Source organism: Palaemon carinicauda, chromosome 7 (genome assembly GCF_036898095.1).
Source record: "Palaemon carinicauda isolate YSFRI2023 chromosome 7, ASM3689809v2, whole genome shotgun sequence".
Lineage (NCBI taxonomy): Eukaryota > Metazoa > Arthropoda > Malacostraca > Decapoda > Palaemonidae > Palaemon > Palaemon carinicauda.
In genome coordinates this window covers 81,504,475-81,527,206 of record NC_090731.1, presented here as the reverse complement: position 1 = coordinate 81,527,206, position 22,732 = coordinate 81,504,475, and the positions used below count along the sequence as shown (strand labels likewise).

Below are 22,732 nucleotides of genomic sequence, written 5' to 3'. Positions count from 1 at the left end.
TACACATAATTACAAATAACATTAATACAATTGAATAATACAGAAATATCTAAAAAAGAATAATAATAAAGAAATAATAAATAAAAAAGGGTTTTTTATTAACACTTTACCTTAGCGACAGGCCAGCGCAGGTGTAAGGACTGCTACGCAGGAGGAGACGGAAGATCAGCGACGAGGTAGGGAAGGCGACTACGATAACGTACGATAACTTACTCTAACTTACACTACGTGAACTTTAACTTAGCTTATTTTTTTTTTTCATTTTTATAATTTTATATTTTTTTTAACATTTTCTTTTTCTTATTTTTAATTTTCATCACTTTCACTCGATTTGGTCTTCCTTTTATTTGCTTCACTTTCTTTCTTTACATCATGATCACTAGACCGTTTTGTATATTTTTTAAAGAAACTATCGAGAGAAAGTTGCTCTGTACGGCTTTTGAGGATTTTTCTGAAATGAGTTAAGCAAACATCATCGAACTGCGCAACTACACGGCAAAGCTGAAGTTTCTGTGGGTGATGCTTGTCGATGAAATCATCCACGTGTTGATATGCCAACATCTGTCTTATTTCAGCTGTACCTAAGATTTGGCCTACCTCCTTGGTCTCCTCCGACTCACTCAACTGTGCTTGGAACTCATCATGCTGCATGGCTTGCAGCTCCTTGAGTTCCTCGGTGGTGAGCTATTCATGATGCTCATCGACGAGTTCGGTGATGTCATCTTCATCCACCTCCAGACCCATGGAGTTGCCAAGGGATACAATCTCTTCGACGTCTTCCTCGGCGGCAAGCACAGGTTCATTCTCGGGGCCAAAACCTTCAAAATCTCTGGGAGCAACAGCATCAGGCCAAAGCTTCTTCCAAGCTGAATTCAGGGTATGACGAGTTACTCCCTCCCAAGCCTGATCTATGATCTTTAAGCAGTGCACGATATTAAAGTGGCTCCTCCAAAATTCACGCAAAGTTAAGTTGGTGCTTTGCGTGACATTAAAGCACTGCTTAAATAAGAGCTTGGTGTAGAGCTTCTTAAAATTAGAGATGACTTGCTGGTCCATGGGCTGGAGGATAGGTCGAAGAAGGTCGAACCCGAGCCTACCGGAGTTGACCAGACCTCCAAAAGGCGAAGGAGGCGGAAGCCTGCACCTGAGCGGCCATGAGGAAAGCAGGGAGAGTTCTCTGGGGAAAAAAACCTGCGATGCCACAGCGGGATCGCCACACTGCATCTTAAGCAGGAATACCTGTAGTCTAGGCTGAATTCCACGAGCTTCCTGGAAGATGGATGGAATGGAAACTGAAAGTACCCGTCCTTCCGATCCAGGGCCTAAGGAGTCCTGTCGCCTCGTTACCAGTCTGATCGATTCTGCTGTTCCAATCAGGGCTGAGAGGTCGACTACGGAACTCCCGTCTCAGATACTTCCTACAAGAAAGGATCGACTGAAGAAGCCGGGGTGAAGCCGTCGACGGTCCTATGGAGGACCTTCTCCTAAGGCATGGATCATTCTGCCCAAACGGGCAAACTCTTGCCGACCCTATGGCATAGAGGTTCAGAGACACTGAATTCGCTGACAGAGACGGCAGGCACGATATCCTTGGCTGATCACAGAGATCGTGCAGGAATGGACATCGGGAAGCTGTCATCCGGATGAGTAACCTTAGGCATCCTCCGAGCGTGAAACCTGCAAGGGGGGGGGGTGCCAATCCTAGAGTTCGTGAACTCTGCCGCTCCCTCTAGGACTATGCCCCCCGGGAGAGCCTCCCGTGCCATCAGTTCCTGACAGGTGGGAACTGCAATTGGACACCTTGTCTCAGTTGTCGTAGCCGGTCCGATAACTTAGGCCAACGTGGCTGAAAGAAAGAGGCGCTGGAGCCCTGCAGGGTCTGGGAGAAAGCGCCTTGGAGGAGTGAAAACGGAAGTCGACTTCCTCCGCATAGCCGCTGTCTATGTCTCTGTCCTTGGGCACAAACAAACTCTTCTCAAGGATGGAAGGGTGTCTGAGGTTGTCGACATCCACGGATGAGACACCCGAAAGGAAGCCCTCGGTCAGCGCGTCCAGATGGTCCAACATTGAGCTTGCCCGCAAGTTCGATACTTGACGACGAAACGCCAAGGGTGCTTGAGCCCGAGAGGAGATAAGTACCCATGACCTTCCTGTAGCTTCCTTGAACAGTACCTCGGGTCGCAACCGAGGAGGGAAAGGACCTGGTAAGCCCCTTTCACGAGATGGAGAAGAGGAAGGGGTAAACCAGTCACCCCTTGGCTGATGGAGAAATCTCGAACGGAAAGCCCCCCGCCAAAAACCCTTCCAGGGAATGACTGGGAAGGGCTAACCCAGGTTCTGGATAGAAGAATGTTGCTCAGCCCTCCCTGAAGATTCTTCCTATTCTTGCATGTGCCATGCTATGCGTGTTCTGGAAATACGCTCCAGAAGACTCGCCAGGCTAGCCATGCTGCGAAACCCCAATGGGAATTGCGGTCGCAATTGCCCTGCCGCTCGCGCGATGGTAAATCAATGATTTGCGCGTGGGCGAACGTGGAAGCGCCCATGCGCGGGCACGCAGGAACGCAAACGAAGGTGAGCGAAGGAGCGCAGAAGGAGGGCGAGCGTGGTAGGAAGGGCGAGAGCTGGTGGTCGGCGAGCGATAACCCATAGGCGAGCAATGGATACTGCAAAAATTAAGCCGACGTTCGCGCGAAGAAACACCGTAGCTTCGCGCGATGGAACACCGTCGGTTCGCGCGACGGAACACCGTCGGTTCGCGCGACGGAACACCGTAGGTTCGCGCGACGGAACACCGTCGGTTCGCGCGACGGAACACCGTCCGTCCGTGCGATGGAATACCGTTGGTTCGCGCGCGGCCGAACATTGGAGAGCATGTGCGCGGACGCGCATGAGCGTAGGCATGCAGGCACGTGGGCGTGCGGTCACGCGGGCACGTGGGCGTGTGGCCGCGCAGGCACGTGGGCACGCAGGTGAGCGCAGGCGGTCGGGAGACCGATGACGCGTAGGCGGGCGATGGCGCGTTGACGAGCGATAGCCAATAGGAGAGTGAAGGCGCGTTGGCAAGCGATGGCGCGTTGGCGACGATGGTGCATTAACAAAACGCTAGCGCGCAGGTGAAGAATCGCGCGGGCACGTAGGCGATTGCCAACGCGAGAGAGACTAGTGATGGTTAGCACGCATCGCGCTAACAGAAGGCGCGCAGGTGCATCGGGAAGGTTAGCGCTGAAGCAAGCTGTTAATCAGGCGAACATAGATGGTCAGAAAACCGTTGGCGCCCATTGGTGCGTGGCAAAGAAGGGCGCGCAGATGTGCGCTGGCGATTGAAGAAAGTTGGCGCACAGAAGGACAGAAGTAAAGGTGAGCACTGGCGAGCAGGAGAAAGATCTACGGCAAGACTAAGCTACCGGAGATCGTGGTCCACAGCAGGCGAGCGCTAGATCGCTACTGATGGTGTTCAGGGGAACTGACACGCGTGGCAGATCGATGGCGATCGTTGACGCGTAGGAGATCGCTGACGAGCAGGTGAACGTTGACGCGTCTAAGGTCGCTGGCGAGCTGGTGATCGCTGGCGAGCAGAAGGAAACGCGTGGAAGCCTGTGCATAGAAGAAGAGTCCTTGACCCAGACCTGAACCGAAGTTCTAGATCGCGAGGGCGAACGCGGGCGCACAGGGCGTGTAACAGGAACCAACAGGAACAGCAGAGATGATCATCATGAGAGAGCTGACGAACAGGAGAGCGCTGGCGAACAGGAGAGCGCTAGCAATCAGGAAAGCGCTGATGAGCAGGAGAGCGCCTGTGCGCTAACACTGAGCAGGAGCAGGAGAGCGCCTGTGCGCTAACACTGAGCAGGAGCAGGAGAGCGCCTGTGCTTTAACACTGAGCAGGAGAGAACACAGCAGAAGGGCGCGCAGGGGAACCCTGACACGCAAGGGAAGAACCCCCATGGGAGGCAACCCTTTGCCCCGAAGGGATCGTTGTCCGTCGGAAGACTGATGTCCGTCGGAAGACCATTGTCCATCGGGAAGACCGTTGTCCGTCGGGAAGACCGTTGCCCGTCGGAAGACGAGGTCAGACTGCTGTCCATCTGCACCAGGGGCGGAAGATCAAGAAGAAGAAGTTGTAGGCTGCATACGGAGATTCAAAAAGGCGCCTCTTAGCACCCTTATAGGGAGATGGGAGGCCCTTACGACGAGGCGGACGGTGAGCCTTACGGCGAAGGAGGCCAACAGCAACAGCAGCAGAAGAATCCTCCGAAGAGGAGTCTCTATGAGTGTACTCTCCCGCGAACAAAAGAGAAACACTTCGTAGAAGAGACAGGTCAGCCAGTGACCTAAAAGGAGTAATCCTCCGAAGAGGGACTCCTGCAGTTGCCCAGCCCCTTGAGCGAAACTGCAGGTGCGACCGCTCAGCACCAAGAGCATAGTCGCACGAAAAAAAGGCAAGAGAAGAACCCCCCAAAAGGGGAAAAACTCAAGCCTGGACAGGAAAAAACATCCCTCGGAAGGAAAGTTACCCACCCAAGGAGGCGAGCCTCCTAAGAGTTCTAAAATGAACTGGAGAGCTGTCAATCGTCACGGGAGTACTTCCAGTAGAAGGAGACACGCCCCTGACGAAAATCCAAAGGGGAGGCAGCAACAGCCGAATCCCCAGGCCTCAACAAGACAGCTCACACCGTTGCCATATTACAGAAACGAACTAGATCGGTAACTGTAAAAAAATAAAATAAAAATCATTAGTACACATTCATTCCCCTAAGAAGGCTCCGAAGAGGGATCCTGAGGGAAAGGAAAACAAGAATTACACAACAGGCACGTGCCCTCACAACCACTTACACTCACGGAAGGAGAGCTGTAACCAAAACAGAATTATAACAATTATAATTATGTAACTATGTAATTATGTAATTTAAAAATGAATGATCACTAAAGAAAGAACGAAAACCCCGAAAGGAATCGTTCAACAAAGCTGAAAAATTAACAAATACAATTAGATTCATAAACTAATTGAGACGAAACGTACGGCGTAGCAACCCCCCCCCCCCCCAAGGGAAGGAAGCTACAAAAGGCGTAGTAACGTAGTAAAAGGGTGAACGACCTCAAGAGAGAGAGAGAGAAAGACCGAAGTCAAACTCGATAGCAACCCATAAAATTACACCGTGGTGGCCTAAACTGCCGAGGGCTCCACGGAGATATCGTACACTACACACACAAGCACAAAACTCTGAAAAGGAAACTTACTAATTTCTATACTCAAGTATATATACAAACATGAAAAAATGTTTACATATATATTGAGTAAAAGAAAAGTAAGTGATTAAGTAAAGACAAAACAAACAATGGCTGCCAAGCGAGGACAAAGACAGAGACGTCTGTCCCAGTCCGAGCCAAAAGTGAAAGTGAGCTTCACCGGTGTGTGAGGGGGGGGGAGGGGTAGCTAGCTACCACTCCCCTAACCCCCCCCCCCCCCCCGCTAACTAGCGCGGGGGTAATACACCCTCGTTAAATTCTATTGGCTCGCCATTTCAGCTACGCTAAAAGGTAAACCCAATGTATATAGCGTGGTTTGTATTTCGGTTACGGAACAAATACAGGGTTGGGCATGAATGTAAAGAGAGTTCTGTATGAGAAAGTGATTGACCAACTGTGATGTATGGATCGGAATTGTGGGGAATGAAAGTGACGGAGAGACAGAAACTGAATGTGTTTGAGATGAAATGTCTAAGAAGTATGGCTGCTGTATCTCGAGTAGATAGGGTTAGGAACGAAGTAGTGAGGGTGAGAACGGGTGTAAGAAATGAGTTAGCAGCTAGAGTGGATATGAATGTGTTGAGGTGGTTTGGCCATGTTGAGAGAATGGAAAATGGCTGTCTGCTAAAGGTGATGAATGCATGAGTTGATGGGACAAGTACAAGAGGAAGGCCAAGGTTTGGGTGGATGGATGGAGTGAAAGAAGGTCTGGGTGATAGGAGGATAGATGTGAGAGAGGCAAGAGAGCGTGCTAGAAATATGAATGAATGGCGAGCGATTGTGATTCAGTTCCGGTAGGCTCTGCTGCTTCCTCAGGTGCCTTGGAAGACCGCGGAGGTAGGAGCAGTAGGGGATTCAGCGTTATGAAGCTTCATCTGTGGTGGATAACAGGGGAGGATGGGCTGTGGCACCCCTACCAGTACCAGCCGAACTCAGTTGAGTCCCTTGTCAGGCTGGGAGGAACGTAGAGAGGAGAGGTCCCCTTTTCTGTTTCCTTTGTTTGATGTCGGCGACCCCCCAAAATTGGGGGAGGTGCCTTGGTATATTAATGCATCACTTTTTTATGCTTTTATGTCATGTTAATAGTGAATCAACTAGGGCTTGGAATGCATTATTCACTTCTACATTATTTGCAATGGTAAATAAGGATTCGGTAGGCAAATGAATCAGTATTTGGCCCTCTTTTTGGAATGAATTATGGTCAAATAACGAGGTATTACTGTACTGCATGTAAGCACCAAAGTCACTCAACTATACTAATGCAGTAAAGTCCTAACCTATGATACAAACACTTTATGACATAGATATATAACTAGGACTAAAGTACGAGGAAGATTCAAACATACTGTAGCATTATACAAAGAAACTGTAAAAAAAAAAAAAAAAAATTATAAAAAGATAGAATACAACTCCTTACCCTTGCTCCAGTGGTTAGCTTGCACACTGCATGGGGCGGATAGACAAGTTTAATGAGAAGAGGAAGCTGAAAAGGCAGGAAAACCTGCAGAGAGTACAGAAGATACTAAACTGAGTGAGTGTAGAGAACCTTCATAAAGTGCGGGAGATACTGGGGCAGGTGAGTCAGAATCACCTGTTTATATAAGGTGCTAGAGATACTGGGTCAGATGAGTCTGGAGAATCTACAGAAGGGGCTAAAGATACTTGAAGATGTAAGACTGAAATGACTGAAAGAGCTGGGAGGAGGTAAAGAAGCAGTTGAGAAGAGTATAATCTATTGCAGGATTATCTACTTCCTTGAAGAAGTTTACCAGTCTAGTCTGGAAATTTACATGTCTCCTCTCCTCCTAGATATGCTTACTTTAACTCTCAGTGTTAGGGTCCATCAAACTTTGTCAACCCTTGCTGTACCTGTGCAGAATTTTCTGACATGTTCTTGGTTGTGAATCTCTTGGACTTTGTGGTTGGTATATCTTCCTCCTCCTCTTCAATTATCTGCTTCTCAAGTTGAATGACGTCCTCAGCAGGTAACTTCTCTCCATAAGATGGCAGTAACTTTGTGCCATCATCAGGCTCCACCTCCAAATCAAGTTGCTTACTTAATTTAACAACCTTCTTGGAGATGCAGCCCTTTGTTTCATCAAAGCAATAGATATTATTCACAAACTGTTTAAAGTTCTCTACACATGCTTCAAGTTTGTTTGCTTCACTTTAGCCCAAACATTAGCAACAGTCTTTGCAGCTGAAAGAATACTGTGGTACTTCCAAAAATTCATGAGTTAAGTCTTGGTTGTTTCCGGTTGGTTTTAGGGAACTTTTAAGGTAGTACGCATTGAAAGAGGCAATGACGTCTTGACCCATAGGCTGGCGATATTGGGTGGAAGGTAAACCACTTTGACATTTGCCATCAATTTATCCAAAATTGCAAGGGTTCAACCTTGCAAGTACTGTACAGAACCACTCAACTTCTAGTACAAAGAAAGTTAGTAAACTAATCTCCAAATACCTGAAATGTCACTGGAGACTTTCTTGAATCTCTAGATACCAGGCAGTTTACCCTTCCAAAATGCTCTTCCATGCCCTTGGTTTCTAAGCCTGATACACCAGACAGGGCTTCAGATTGTAGTCACCAGCAGCATTGCTGTCCAAGAAGCAAGGTAAATTTCTCTTTCCCATTCTTATGGTCCGAAGCTTTCTTCTCCTCCTTGGCAATATATAGCAGGTATGATTCAATATACACTTAATAAAATAAACCTGTCTCATCAAAATTAAAAACCTCTTCAGCCAACACACTAGGATATCCACATTGTGATTTCTTATCCCTACCATCAGTTTCCCCTTGAACTTTCATCATCGTCATCATCTCCTCCTACACCTATTGACGCAAGGGTCCTTGATTAGATTTCACCAGTCATCTCTATCTTGAGCTTTCAATTCAATACTTCTCCATTCATTATATCTAACTTAACACTTTGTAGTCCTCAGCCATGTAGGCCTGGGTCTTCCAACTCTTCTAGTACCTTGTGGAGCCCAGTTGAATGTTTGGTGAACTAATCTCTGTTGGGGAATACCAAGAGTATGCCAAAACTATCTTCATCTGCCCCTCACCATCATCTCATCCACATATTGCACTAGAGCAATCTCTCTTATAGTTTCATTTCTAATCCTGTCCAGACATTTCTCTCTCAATATTCTTTTGAGGCCTTTGTTCTTAAACCTAATAAATCTGTTGGAGATTGTTTCATTGTCATACCATGACTCGTGTCCATACAGTAACACTGATCTTGCTAAACTGATATATAGCCTGATTTTCATATGTAATTTCAGGTGATGAATTCCAAATTTTACCTAACCAAGCCATTGCCTGATTTGCTTTTTTCAATCGTTAACTCCAATTCTTAAGAGCCTGTATTAGAGATCATAGTTCCTAAATATCTAAATGATTTTACCTCATTAATCATTTCCCCTCCCAATGATATTTCATCTTCCATTAACCATTCTGATCTGTCTTTCTTCTATTTATCTTCAGCCTAATCTAATGTGATATTTCATGCATTCTGGTAAGCAAACATTGCAAATCCTATTGTGTTCTGCTAATAAGGACAGCATCATCAGAATACTCTAGGTCAGCTAATTTCCTATTACCAATCCAGTCCAATACTTCTCCAACATCAACTGTTCTATGCATTACAAAATCGATGAGGAGGATAAACAACATAGGTGAAAACATATTCCCTTGGAGTACTCCACTCTTCACTGGAAATTCATTTGATAGGACTCCAGTAACATTAACATCACACTTACTATGCTCATGGACAGATTAACCAAATTTACATATTTAATAGGAACTCCATAATAACGCAGGACTCTTCATAAAATTGGTTGGTGCATACTATCAAAGGCTTTTTCATAGTCCACAAATGTCATCTAAAGTGGATATCTTATATTCTACACATTGCTGTACAACATGTCTTAAAATGAAAATTTGATCAGTACAACTTCTACCTTTTCAAATTCCCGCTTGTTCATCTCTCAGCTTTTCAGCAATCTTTCACTCTAGTCTCTTTAGAATGAGCATACTATATATGTTAATGATAACTGCCGTGCGATGCCTCTGTACTCTGTAACCGTTGCTATCAGTCAGATCTCCTTTTTTTGCCAATGTCACCTACACTCCTAGCTCTGATTCATCAAGTTTTGCCTCTTCATGCCACATTCCAGATGTCTAAAATAGCAACTAAGAATGCAAAAGTTCAAGAGTCTAGAGAATTCAAGACTCTGTGAGAGGCACTTGATTTTGTAAGGCACAGTAAATATCTAGAACCCTTACTGAAGGAACACTATGTAATCATAACCAATAGACCTGACTATGCAAATTAGGTTAGTGTAAATAAACGGCCAGGCAAGTCACACTTGTGGCACACAAGAGAAAGCTCACCTGCCATTCCAAGAATAACAAGGGAAGTTCATCACTGACTTGGCTGGTAAGCGAGTACTGGTGAGTCATATCGTTATCAACTCTGCAAAAACAACTTTGCTCTTTCCCTTGAACTAAAAATTACTTTCCTTGCCCTTGATCAGAATCAAACAGCAGTGGTTGCTTACAACATAGGAGCTTTACCACTCACTGTGCAATCCCCAGTTCCATAAACGCTAACTTGAAACATATTTTCCCTGAGAGGCACCGAGAGATAATGTACTCCTCGCAACAGTGATTTAAAATTCCATGCTTTCCCTGTGTACAAAAGCTAACCAATTGAGTAAGTAAGCTAAATTAAATTGCAATAAATGCTTATCACAATCTGGAAGGGGGTTACACGAGTCTTGAGGATACAACTGCAACAAAGAAGCTAAAGAATGATCAACTGTTAGCATCTAATTACCATTAACTGCTAGATTGTTTCATTATTATACTGGGGACATCTATTCTTTGAAAGGGAAGAAATAGGAAAATTTTTGATAATTTTTTAGGGGTAAATGTCATGAAATTGAACTTCTGGAGAAGCCACATGAACCATCTGGGGAGGTTGACAGAAATAAATTATTCCTCATTTCAAGAGCCCTCTTGACCATCATAAGAATTCAACATAGAAAACAATGTTTAATGCTGAAACCGAGTAACTTTAGCAAGGCACTCTTGAAGGTTTAGATATAGATTAAGACCCAAAAATGATTTATCTTCAGGTGGATAAACACAACCACACAATAAGTTCATTATTACTATCCTCTATCAGTTTGAGCTTGTTATATCAGAATTTATTTAGTAATATCCTCATCACAACAATCATAATTCCTCTTTGTATATGCATTTACTATTATGATGAAAGCTATAAATGAAATATAATGAGAAAAAAATTCCCTAAGGTACATGATTCTGATGTACCGTACCTTAAAACTACCAACTAATATATCCAGCCTAACAGTGGAAAAACATTGTAGATTGGGCCTGTTTACCAGCTAAAGAGGGCTTTGACATAAAAAAAAAAAAAAAAAAAAAAAAAAAAAAAAAAAAAGCCAAGTAAATCATTCACCGCTCACTTGGCCAGTAAGAGTTCCAGATACATAGTCCATACTATAGACAGTATGACTTTGACCTCCCAAAAACCTTATATTTTTTTGTACTGAATAAAAAATAAACTAGAAAAACATTTTAACCAGCAATAATATTTTTGTAAAAATCCCGATCCATATACTTACAAGACCACTGTCCTCAGATGAAAAATACTTGAGTTCCTTGGAAGCAGAATATAAAGTCCCATCTGACTGCTGTTGCTGATAATCTCCGGAACCGTTTCGTACATGGGTGTGGGCCGGAGTTAGTGTTGTAGTAGGAGTCAGTGGTGACTGCGCAGACACATGGCAATATAATGAACTATCACTCATGGAAGCTAAAGTGTCCTGCAAGTCATAATTTTCCTCTTGTTGGAGCCGGGTAGTAACAGACGTCATGGTAACATTGGCAGCTGCAGAAGTTCGAGGGGTATCTCGCATTGATAGTGAGCGAGCTGGTCTCCTTCCTTCACCATAAACTAAATTCATGGAATAGTGGTATTAAATTAGTATTCTCAAATAATACCACATATAATATATTATATTTGAGACACAAGGGAAGGATTTCCCCAGGAAAATTATTTGGAAATCACAAAAAATGTATAAATATTAATTATTCATTTTATGGGTTAAACAGAGTTAACATGAAAATTTAAAATTTTCTCCAGAATAACAAGAAACCCTAAAATGTGTGAAATATCTAACCTGCAGCACTTAAATTCCTTTGTAGTTGGTCAAACTCAGATCGTATAAAATGTTCAGCATCTTGACAATGTTGACCTGATTCGCTCCATTCTGGGACATCAACAGTAAACCTTCGTGACAGTCTCTTTTCCTGCGCTTTAGCTGTGGCTGTGATGGAACGGAATTTCTTATACATGGCATAATGTCTGTATGCTCTTTGGATAGTTATGGCTGCACGTCTGGCCACAGCACCACCATATCTGTGACAAATAGAGATAAGTGTCATGGAGAAGCAGAAAACACATCCCTAAAAATAAACCCATCTTTATAAGTATTTCCAACAGAATATGAATCCAAAAGATCAAAAAAATATATATACCAGTTTAATGGGATTTTGCAGCAGTAACCAATATTAAATGGATTGCATGATATATTTTTTCCACTTTGAAAAAAATATCAGGTAAATAATCCTATGAAGAAAGATATCACAGCAACATGTTTCTGTGGATTTTAATATTTCTTTTATTATAAGTAAGTTAGTTTTTCAAAAAAAGAGGAATGAAAAAAGATCCATCACGAAACACATGCATTTTTCTACTAGACATTCCTTAATTGATATAAAATGTCATAAAGTAGAGTACTATACATAAAAAATTCATTGTCAGAGCATATATGCAAATTAGCAAACTAACAGCTAGTGTAACAGAAGAATTATCTTAATCAGTTTTATCCCTAAACCCTAGTAATTGAAATTTCTTACATTGACCTTATTTCGGACCTTGAACTATTTTCCAAAGTTAAAGATCCATTTAAATGCCTAGAATAAAATTGATAACTTCAAGGTGCAAGTTTGAACAGCATCAAAGTAGTAAACAATGTTGTGCTTAGATGTTGACTAGCCTATAACTTTAGTTTCCTTTCCATTGCCAGGAGGATGCACTAATATTTTTTCACTTTTATTGTTTTCCTAGATGTTGACTAGCCTATAGCTTCAAATTTTATTTTCCATTGCCAAGGGGAAGCACTAATATTTTTTTTCCTACTTTCATTTTTTTCCTAAATCTTGACTAGCCCATAGTTTTAGTTTTCTTTTTCATTCCCAGGAAGATGCACTAATATTTTTTGTACTTTCATTGTTATCCTAGATGTTGAAGAGCCTATAGCTTTAGTTTTCTTTATCATTGCTAGGGTGCTGCACTACTTTTTATTCTTACTTTTATCGTTTTCCTAGATGTTGACTATACAATAGCTGTAGTTTGCTTTTTCATTGCCAGGAGGATGCACTATTATTCTTTTTTCTACTTTCATTGTTTTCCTAAATGTTGACTAGCATAAAGCTTTAGTTTTATTTTTCTTTGCCAGGAGGATGCACTATTATTTTTTTTTTCTACTTTCATTGTTTTCCTAAATGTTGACTAGCGTATAGCTTTAGTTTTCTTATTCATTGCCAGGAGGATGCACTATTATTCTTTTTTTTTCTACTTTCATTGTTTTCCTAGATGTTGACTAGCGTATAGCTTTAGTTTTCTTTTTCATTTCCAGGAAGATGCACTATTATTCTTTTTTCTACTTTCATTGTTTTCCTAAATGTTGACTAGCGTATAGCTTTAGTTTTCTTATTCATTGCCAGGAGGATGCACTATTATTCTTTTTTTTCTACTTTCATTGTTTTCCTAGATGTTGACTAGCGTATAGCTTTAGTTTTCTTTTTCTTTTCCAGGAGGATGCACTATTATTCTTTTTTCTACTTTCATTGTTTTCCTAAATGTTGACTAGCGTATAGCTTTAGTTTTCTTTTTCATTTCCAGGAAGATGCACTATTATTCTTTTTTTTTCTACTTTCATTGTTTTCCTAGATGTTGACTAGCGTATAGCTTTAGTTTTCTTTTTCTTTTCCAGGAGGATGCACTATTATTCTTTTTTTTACTTTCATTGTTTTCCTAGATGTTGACTAGCGTATAGCTTTAGTTTTCTTTTTCCTTTCCAGGAGGATGCACTATTATTCTTTTTTCTACTTTCATTGTTTTCCTAGATGTTGACTAGCCTATAGCTTTAGTTTTCTTATTCTTTGCCAGGAGGATGCACTATTATTCTTTTTTTTCTACTTTCATTGTTTTCCTAAATGTTGACTAGCGTATAGCTTTAGTTTTCTTATTCATTGCCAGGAGGATGCACTATTATTCTTTTTTTTCTACTTTCATTGTTTTCCTAGATGTTGACTAGCGTATAGCTTTAGTTTTCTTTTTCATTTCCAGGAAGATGCACTATTATTCTTTTTTTTTCTACTTTCATTGTTTTCCTAGATGTTGACTAGCGTATAGCTTTAGTTTTCTTTTTCTTTTCCAGGAGGATGCACTATTATTCTTTTTTCTACTTTCATTGTTTTCCTAAATGTTGACTAGCGTATAGCTTTAGTTTTCTTTTTCATTCCCAGGAGGATGCACTATTATTCTTTTGTCTACTTTCATTGTTTTCCTAGAAGTTAACTAGCGTATAGCTTTAGTTTTCTTTTTCATTCCCAGGAGGATGCACTATTATTCTTTTTTCTACTTTCATTGTTTTCCTAAAGTTGACTAGCGTATAGCTTTAGTTTTCTTTTTCTTTGCCAGGGGATGCACTATTATTCTTTTTTCTACTTTCATTGTTTTCCTAGATGTTGACTAGCGTATAGCTTTAGTTTTCCTTTTCTTTGCCAGGGGGATGCACTATTATTCTTTTTTCTACTTTCATTGTTTTCCTAGATGTTGACTAGCGTATAGCTTTAGTTTTCCTTTTCTTTGCCAGGGGGATGCACTATTATTCTTTTTTCTACTTTCATTGTTTTCCTAGATGTTGACTAGCGTATAGCTTTAGTTTTCCTTTTCTTTGCCAGGGGGATGCACTATTATTCTTTTTTCTACTTTCATTGTTTTCCTAGATGTTGACTAGCGTATAGCTTTAGTTTTCTTTTTCATTCCCAGGAGGATGCACTATTATTCTTTTATCTACTTTCATTGTTTTCCTAAATGTTGACTAGCGTATAGCTTTAGTTTTCTTTTTCATTCCCAGGAGGATGCACTATTATTCTTTTATCTACTTTCATTGTTTTCCTAAATGTTGACTAGCGTATAGCTTTAGTTTTCTTTTTCATTCCCAGGAGGATGCACTATTATTCTTTTATCTACTTTCATTGTTTTCCTAGATGTTGACTAGCGTATAGCTTTAGTTTTCTTTTTCATTCCCAGGAGGATGCACTATTATTCTTTTATCTACTTTCATTGTTTTCCTAAATGTTGACTAGCGTATAGCTTTAGTTTTCTTTTTCATTCCCAGGAGGATGCACTATTATTCTTTTATCTACTTTCATTGTTTTCCTAAATGTTGACTAGCGTATAGCTTTAGTTTTCTTTTTCATTTCCCAGGAGGATGCACTATTATTCTTTTTCTACTTTCATTGTTTTCCTAAATGTTGACTAGCATAAAGCTTTAGTTTTGTTTTTCTTTGCCAGGAGGATGCACTATTATTCTTTTATCTACTTTCATTGTTTTCCTAGATGTTGACTAGCGTATAGCTTTAGTTTTCCTTTTTCTTTTCCAGGAGGATGCACTATTATTCTTTTTTCTACTTTCATTGTTTTCCTAAATGTTGACTAGCGTATAGCTTTAGTTTTCTTATTCATTGCCAGGAGGATGCACTATTATTCTTTTATCTACTTTCATTGTTTTCCTAAATGTTGACTAGCGTATAGCTTTAGTTTTCTTTTTCATTCCCAGGAGGATGCACTATTATTCTTTTTTTTTCTACTTTCATTGTTTTCCTAAATGTTGACTAGCCTATAGCTTTAGTTTTCTTTTCATTTCCAGGAGGATGCACTATTATTCTTTTTTCTACTTTCATTGTTTTCCTAAATGTTGACTAGCGTATAGCTTTAGTTTTCTTATTCATTCCAGGAGGATGCACTATTATTCTTTTATCTACTTTCATTGTTTTCCTAAATGTTGACTAGCGTATAGCTTTAGTTTTCTTTTTCATTCCCAGGAGGATGCACTATTATTCTTTTTTTTCTACTTTCATTGTTTTCCTAAATGTTGACTAGCCTATAGCTTTAGTTTTCTTTTTCATTTCCAGGAGGATGCACTATTATTCTTTTTTCTACTTTCATTGTTTTCCTAAATGTTGACTAGCATAAATCTTTAGTTTTCTTTTTCATTTCCAGGAGGATGCACTATTATTCTTTTTTCTACTTTCATTGTTTTCCTAGATGTTGACTAGCGTATAGCTTTTGTTTTCTTTTTCATTCCCAGGAGGATGCACTATTATTCTTTTATCTACTTTCATTGTTTTCCTAAATGTTGACTAGCGTATAGCTTTAGTTTTATTTTTCTTTGCCAGGGGGATGCACTATTATTCTTTTTTCTACTTTCATTGTTTTCCTAGATGTTGACTAGAATATAGCTTTAGTTTTCTTTCTCTTTGCCAGGAGGATGCACTATTATTTTTTTTCTACTTTCATTGTTTTCCTAAATGTTGACTAGCATATAGCTTTAGTTTTCTTTTTCTTTGCCAGGAGGATGCACTATTATTCTTTTCTTACTTTCATTGTTTTCCTATATGTTGACTAGCCTATAGCTTTAGTTTTCTTTTTCTTTGCCAGGAGGATGCACTATTATTCTTTTCTTACTTTCATTGTTTTCCTATATGTTGACTAGCCTATAGCTTTAGTTTTCTTTTTCTTTGCCAGGAGGATGCACTATTATTCTTTTCTTACTTTCATTGTTTTCCTATATGTTGACTAGCCTATAGCTTTAGTTTTCTTTCTCTTTGCCAGGAGGATGCACTATTATTCTTTTCTTACTTTCATTGTTTTCCTATATGTTGACTAGCCTATAGCTTTAGTTTTCTTTCTCTTTGCCAGGAGGATGCACTATTATTTTTTTCTTACTTTCATTGTTTTCCTATATGTTGACTAGCCTATAGCTTTAGTTTTCTTTTTCTTTGCCAGGAGGATGCACTATTATTCTTTTTTCTACTTTCATTGTTTTCCTAAATGTTGACTAGCGTATAGCTTTAGTTTTCTTATTCATTGCCAGGAGGATGCACTATTATTCTTTTTTCTACTTTCATTGTTTTCCTAGATGTTGACTAGCGTATAGCTTTAGTTTTCTTATTCTTTGCCAGGAGGATGCACTATTATTCTTTTTTCTACTTTCATTGTTTTCCTAGATGTTGACTAGCGTATAGCTTTAGTTTTCTTTTCTTTGCCAGGAGGATGCACTATTATTCTTTTTTCTACTTTCATTGTTTTCCTAGATGTTGACTAGCGTATAGCTTTAGTTTTCTTTTTCTTTGCCAGGGGATGCACTATTATTCTTTTTTCTACTTTCATTGTTTTCCTAATGTTGACTAGCGTATAGCTTTAGTTTTCTTTTTCATTCCCAGGAGGATGCACTATTATTCTTTTATCTACTTTCATTGTTTTCCTAAATGTTGACTAGCGTATAGCTTTAGTTTTCTTTTTCTTTGCCAGGGGGATGCACTATTATTCTTTTTTCTACTTTCATTGTTTTCCTAAATGTTGACTAGCATAAAGCTTTAGTTTTCTTTTTCTTTGCCAGGAGGATGCACTATTATTCTTTTATCTACTTTCATTGTTTTCCTAAATGTTGACTAGCGTATAGCTTTAGTTTTCTTTTTCATTTCCAGGAGGATGCACTATTATTTTTTTTTTCTACTTTCATTGTTTTCCTAAATGTTGACTAGCGTATAGCTTTAGTTTTCTTTTTCTTTGCCAGGAGGATGCACTATTATTCTTTTTTCTACTTTCATTGTTTTCCTAAATGTTGACTAGCGTATAGCTTTAGTTTTCTTATTCATTGCCAGGAGGATGCACTATTATTCTTTTTTTTTCTACTTTCATTGTTTTCCTAGATGTTGACTAGCGTATAGCTTTAGTTTTCTTTTTCATTTCCAGGAAGATGCACTATTATTCTTTTTTCTACTTTCATTGTTTTCCTAGATGTTGACTAGCGTATAGCTTTAGTTTTCTTATTCATTGCCAGGAGGATGCACTATTATTCTTTTTTTTTCTACTTTCATTGTTTTCCTAGATGTTGACTAGCGTATAGCTTTAGTTTTCTTTTTCATTTCCAGGAAGATGCACTATTATTCTTTTTTCTACTTTCATTGTTTTCCTAAATGTTGACTAGCGTATAGCTTTAGTTTTCTTATTCATTGCCAGGAGGATGCACTATTATTCTTTTTTTTCTACTTTCATTGTTTTCCTAGATGTTGACTAGCGTATAGCTTTAGTTTTCTTTTTCATTTCCAGGAAGATGCACTATTATTCTTTTTTTTTCTACTTTCATTGTTTTCCTAGATGTTGACTAGCCTATAGCTTTAGTTTTCTTATTCTTTGCCAGGAGGATGCACTATTATTCTTTTTTCTACTTTCATTGTTTTCCTAAATGTTGACTAGCATAAATCTTTAGTTTTCTTTTTCATTTCCAGGAGGATGCACTATTATTCTTTTTTCTACTTTCATTGTTTTCCTAGATGTTGACTAGCGTATAGCTTTAGTTTTCTTATTCATTGCCAGGAGGATGCACTATTATTCTTTTATCTACTTTCATTGTTTTCCTAAATATTGACTAGCGTATAGCTTTAGTTTTCTTTTTCATTCCCAGGAGGATGCACTATTATTCTTTTTTTTCTACTTTCATTGTTTTCCTAAATGTTGACTAGCCTATAGCTTTAGTTTTCTTTTTCATTTCCAGGAGGATGCACTATTATTCCTTTTTTTTTCTACTTTCATTGTATTCCTAGATGTTGACTAGCATATAGCTTTAGTTTTCTTTCTCTTTGCCAGGAGGATGCACTATTATTCTTTTTTCTACTTTCATTGTTTTCCTATATGTTGACTAGCCTATAGCTTTAGTTTTCTTTTTCATTCCCAGGAGGATGTACTATTATTTATATTTTTTTACTTTCATCGTGTTCCTAAATATTGACAAACCTATAGCTTTAGTTTTCTTTTTTAATGCCAGGATGATGCACTATTATTTTTTTACTTTCATTGTTTTCTTAAGGTGTGTCCACACGGTTGAACAGTGTCCGTCAAACACAATTGTTACCAATTACCATTGTGAAAGAAGCATTAATGATGTCAATAACGAGCACCAAATGGCGTCGGATACTGCCTATATTCGTAGAGTTTGTGCTTCGGACACTCTCCGGAGACGGAGTGGCACGATGTACGGAGTTCTACTTGTTTACCGGATGAAGTTGACCTTCTAGAAGATTAGGTATCATCTTACCGGTAAACATGTCTAGTTGTAATCCAGTTACGGTGGAAAGCTAACTTTGAGAGAGAAGAGAGGCTCAGTTCCTAATTTAACAGTACTGGCAGAGCCCATGATTATAAAACATCAAAGCAAATGTTTACAAAGACAGAAATAAACGTGTACCAGCGATAAATAAAATAACGTCAGAACTTCCGAGAAGTGGAATGTCTGTAACTGGTTTACAAGTCAAAAAGAATATGGAACTCATAATGGGACATCATCACAAGGAAAAGCTACGTAAATTGGAGAAATAAAAAAAAAAAGTCTGAGGGTGGTGCAAAAGACATTTGCACAACCAAATTATGGCGTTTCGATATACGAGTATAGCAAAACAGATTCTGTTTCAGTTATGGACACCGAAGTCTCATTTACCCTAAGAAGTGTTTGATCGTGAGGGAAATACGCAATTTCCTCTCTCTCTCTACGAGAACAGTGGAAACAAATTTTGAACATTTTATCTTTATCACTGAAACAATTTTGATTTAGGTAACAACTCATAATCCGAAGTATGACCAGTCTCAAACATTAGTTATTTCTTGGAATAATTATACACATTGAACGTTAATAACAATAACATCCTCAGTTCACTGATAGGTTATTTTAAGTCAGACATATATGATTCTATAATCCCTCCAAACATGCTCCTGAAAAAAGCTTCCTCTCACACAGTTATAAAATGTTTTAAGTTCCCGATAAAATGTATAAAGCGTTTTGGCCCATCAGTATATAGTTTTTAAAGTCTGATTCATAATCAATTTGAGTTTCATTTATAATGGATGAATGACTTCTCTTTTCCCTCAGTCTTTGCAACTAGTCCTTCCATGTACCATTCCATCGTTCTCAAAAGATCAGGAATAACCATGAGGAATAATTCAATTTAATGGATTGTGCTTCTATTTTATGATGTACTATAGTTATAATGCTTCGTACTTTAAGCTGATTACTACTACTTGATTCTCGAGTACAGATTATAACATGACATAGATAACAGAGATGCCAGCGAACATCAGTTTTTGACATTTCTTCCGGTCTTTGTCTGGTAAAAGGAGTAGAAATCCTGGTAGTAAATTTCATCTGGTACCACTGCTTGTTACCATATCAACTTCCCTCATTTCACCGCTTATGATGTCATTTTATCTCAATTTAGACATGGTAACACTGTTTGTCCGACAGACACTGTTCGACCGTGTGGCCACACCTTTAGATATTGACTTAGTTATAGGTTTAGTTTTCTTTTTCATTGCCAAGAGAATGCACTATTATTTTTTTCACTTTCATTGTTTTCCTAAATGTTGACAAGCCTATGGCTTTAGTTTTCTTTCTCATTACCATGAGGATGCACTATTATTTTTTTTTTTTACTTTCATTAATTTCTGAGATATTGACTAGCCTATAACTTTAGTTTTCTTTTTCATTGCTAGAAGGATGCACTATTACTTTTTTTACTTTCATTGCTTTCCTAGATATTGACTAACCCATAGCTTTAGCTTTGTTTTTCATTGCCAGAAGGATTCATTATTTTCCTAGATATTGACTAACCTATAGCTTTAGTTCTCTTTTTTATTGCCAAGAGAATGCACTATTATTTTTTTTACTTTTATTGTTTTCCTAGATACTGACTAACCTATAGCTTTAGTTTTCAGTTTTATTGCCAAGAGAATGCACTATTATTTTTTTAACTTTTATTGTTTTCCTAGATATTGACTAACCTATAGCTTTAGATTTCAGTTTTATTGCCAAGAGAATGCACTATTATTTTTTTAACTTTTATTGTTTTCCTAGATACTGACTAACCTTTAGCTTTAGTTTTCAGTTTTATTGCCAAGAGAATGCACTATCATTTTTTTAACTTTTATTGTTTTCCTAGATATTGACTAACCTATAGCTTTAGTTTTCTTTTTTATTGCCAAGAGAATGAACTATTATTTTTTTACTTTTATTGTTTTCCTAGATATTGACTAACCTATAGCTTTAGTTCTCTTTTTTATTGCCAAGAGAATGCACTATCATTTTTTTACTTTTAGTTTTCCTAGATATTGACTAACCTATATTATTATTATTATTATTATTATTATTATTATTATTACTACTAGCCAAGATACAACCCTAGTTGGAAAAGCAAGAAGCTATAAGCCAAAGGGCTCCAACAGGGAAAAATAGCCCGGTGAGGAAAGGAAATAAGGAAATAAATAAGTGATGAGAATAAATTAACAATATATCATTCTAAAAACAGTAACAGCGTCAAAACAGATATGTCCTATATAAACTATTAATTTTCTTTTTCATTGCAAGGAGGATGCACTATTATTTTTTATTTACCTTTTTGGGCTCAAGCCATGGCGTCCTGATGGAAGGTTCCTTTTTGGTAGCTTCCTTGGGTATATCACTACTAAATATTCCCAGAGAATTTAACCACAGGTTATCACAGAATTCTAACTTCTGGAGCGAGTATCCTAAAGGTTTCCCTTTAAGACATCGTATATCAACAGGGGACGCATGTATTAACGCGCCACATAGCTATCTACACCCCAAACAGAGTTAACACTTCGGTGTGTAGGGGCGGAGAATAGCTGGGGAGCCGTTCCACAGCTAATCTCGTTCGTGGCTACTTTTGGTACTCGAGACGTAAACAAATGGGCGCCATTGCTAAATGACGTCACGTCCGTCCTCATCCTTCGTTTAGTAGCTTGCCTTACTAGCCGGATTTTTCCTTGTGCGTACTTATCGACTTGCATCTTAGCTATGTCTCTACCCTCGGCCTCGCCTTCTTCTGGAAAGTTGAATACAAGGTTCCAGTATTGTTTAAATAAGCTCTGACCGTAAAGTAACTTTTACTTTTCGAGATATTTGATGTTTTGTGGCAGAGCTGTGCCTCGACCGGACCGGCCATTTTATGGCGTCGCTGTTGTTTTGCATACCTTATTTAGATAGCCTCAACAGCGTTTTCCGGCCTCATTAACTAATCGATACTATTAGTTATTTAGTCTTCATAGCTAGGAACTTTTATATCGTGTTTTGACGCTTTATTATCGGTCATCAACTGACCCCATACTAGTTGGCTAGTCTAGCCCCTAGGCCAGAGCGCCTATATCAGTGTTCATGCATGATATTTATCAGTGATCCTAGGTTTATTTATGAAGATAGTGGCATTATTTTACAATACTGTTGACTGTGATGCAAGTGTTTTTCGCCTTCAGGGACCATATAGGGGATAGGTTAGTTAGTGTGCCTTTCTAACCTAACCTACAAGTAGGACCCCTATATGCTTCCTTCATCCCCTGCCTTAGGGCATCCCCTCTGTGCAGCCTTGCTCCCCCTACCACGTAAGGGGATCAGGCTCTTATCAGAGTATTTATATCGCTTCTCTGTCCCCCCCTAAGGGAATGATCCCCCCTTAAGGTGGCGTCCGAGAATGAGGAACGGCTAGCCCGTCCTCTATTGCTGGGGCTGGTCTACGACCTTCCCTGCAATAGCGATATGTCTTCCATCCTTCCTGGTTCAGGGTGTAACCTCCCTGCTCTAGGTTAGGTTTTGGAGGAGTTAGCTCTGTACCTTGCTGAAACGATAACCATGCACCGTTTTCAGACAGGCTGCCTTACCTTAGGCTAGGGAGTGTCCTCCCTTCCTCGGTGGCCGCTCTGGTACAGAACCTCCTCCACAGAAGACCCTTCTCTTCTCCTCTCCCCACCTATCTCTTGTATGGCCTAGCCTATACTTAGGTTAGTCTATACCCATCTGTCCCCTGTCCTACAACTCCTCCTTAGGGTGGAGTGATAGGGCTTCCTTGAGCTCCTGTGTGCAGTCCGCTCTGGTACATATACCCTTCATAGTGTCCTATGGGGTTAGCCACTGGATGCGTTCTGTCTACAGGGGTTCTCCCCCTCTTGGGTGTTCCCTGCCCTCCCTTGGGCTCCCTTAGCTCCCGGTCCTCTGCGGCCCCTGCTTCTGGGTGATAGGGCTAGCCTCTATC

The 22,732-nt window shown here is 39.6% G+C and overlaps 1 protein-coding gene across 9 annotated transcripts in view; it reads right to left on the bottom strand.

Annotated features, from left to right (window-relative positions):
• Positions 1–22,732, bottom strand: part of siz (Brefeldin-resistant Arf-GEF family protein schizo) — a 389,510-nt gene that overhangs the window by 179,298 nt on the left and 187,480 nt on the right. For all 9 annotated transcript variants that reach the window (XM_068376730.1, XM_068376731.1, XM_068376732.1 and 6 more), the window contains exons 4-5: positions 11,464–11,702; positions 10,906–11,237 (exon numbers count right to left, since the gene is read on the bottom strand). In XM_068376730.1, the coding sequence (XP_068232831.1) occupies positions 10,906–11,237; positions 11,464–11,702 (571 nt within the window). The remainder of the gene's footprint in view (positions 1–10,905; positions 11,238–11,463; positions 11,703–22,732) is intronic.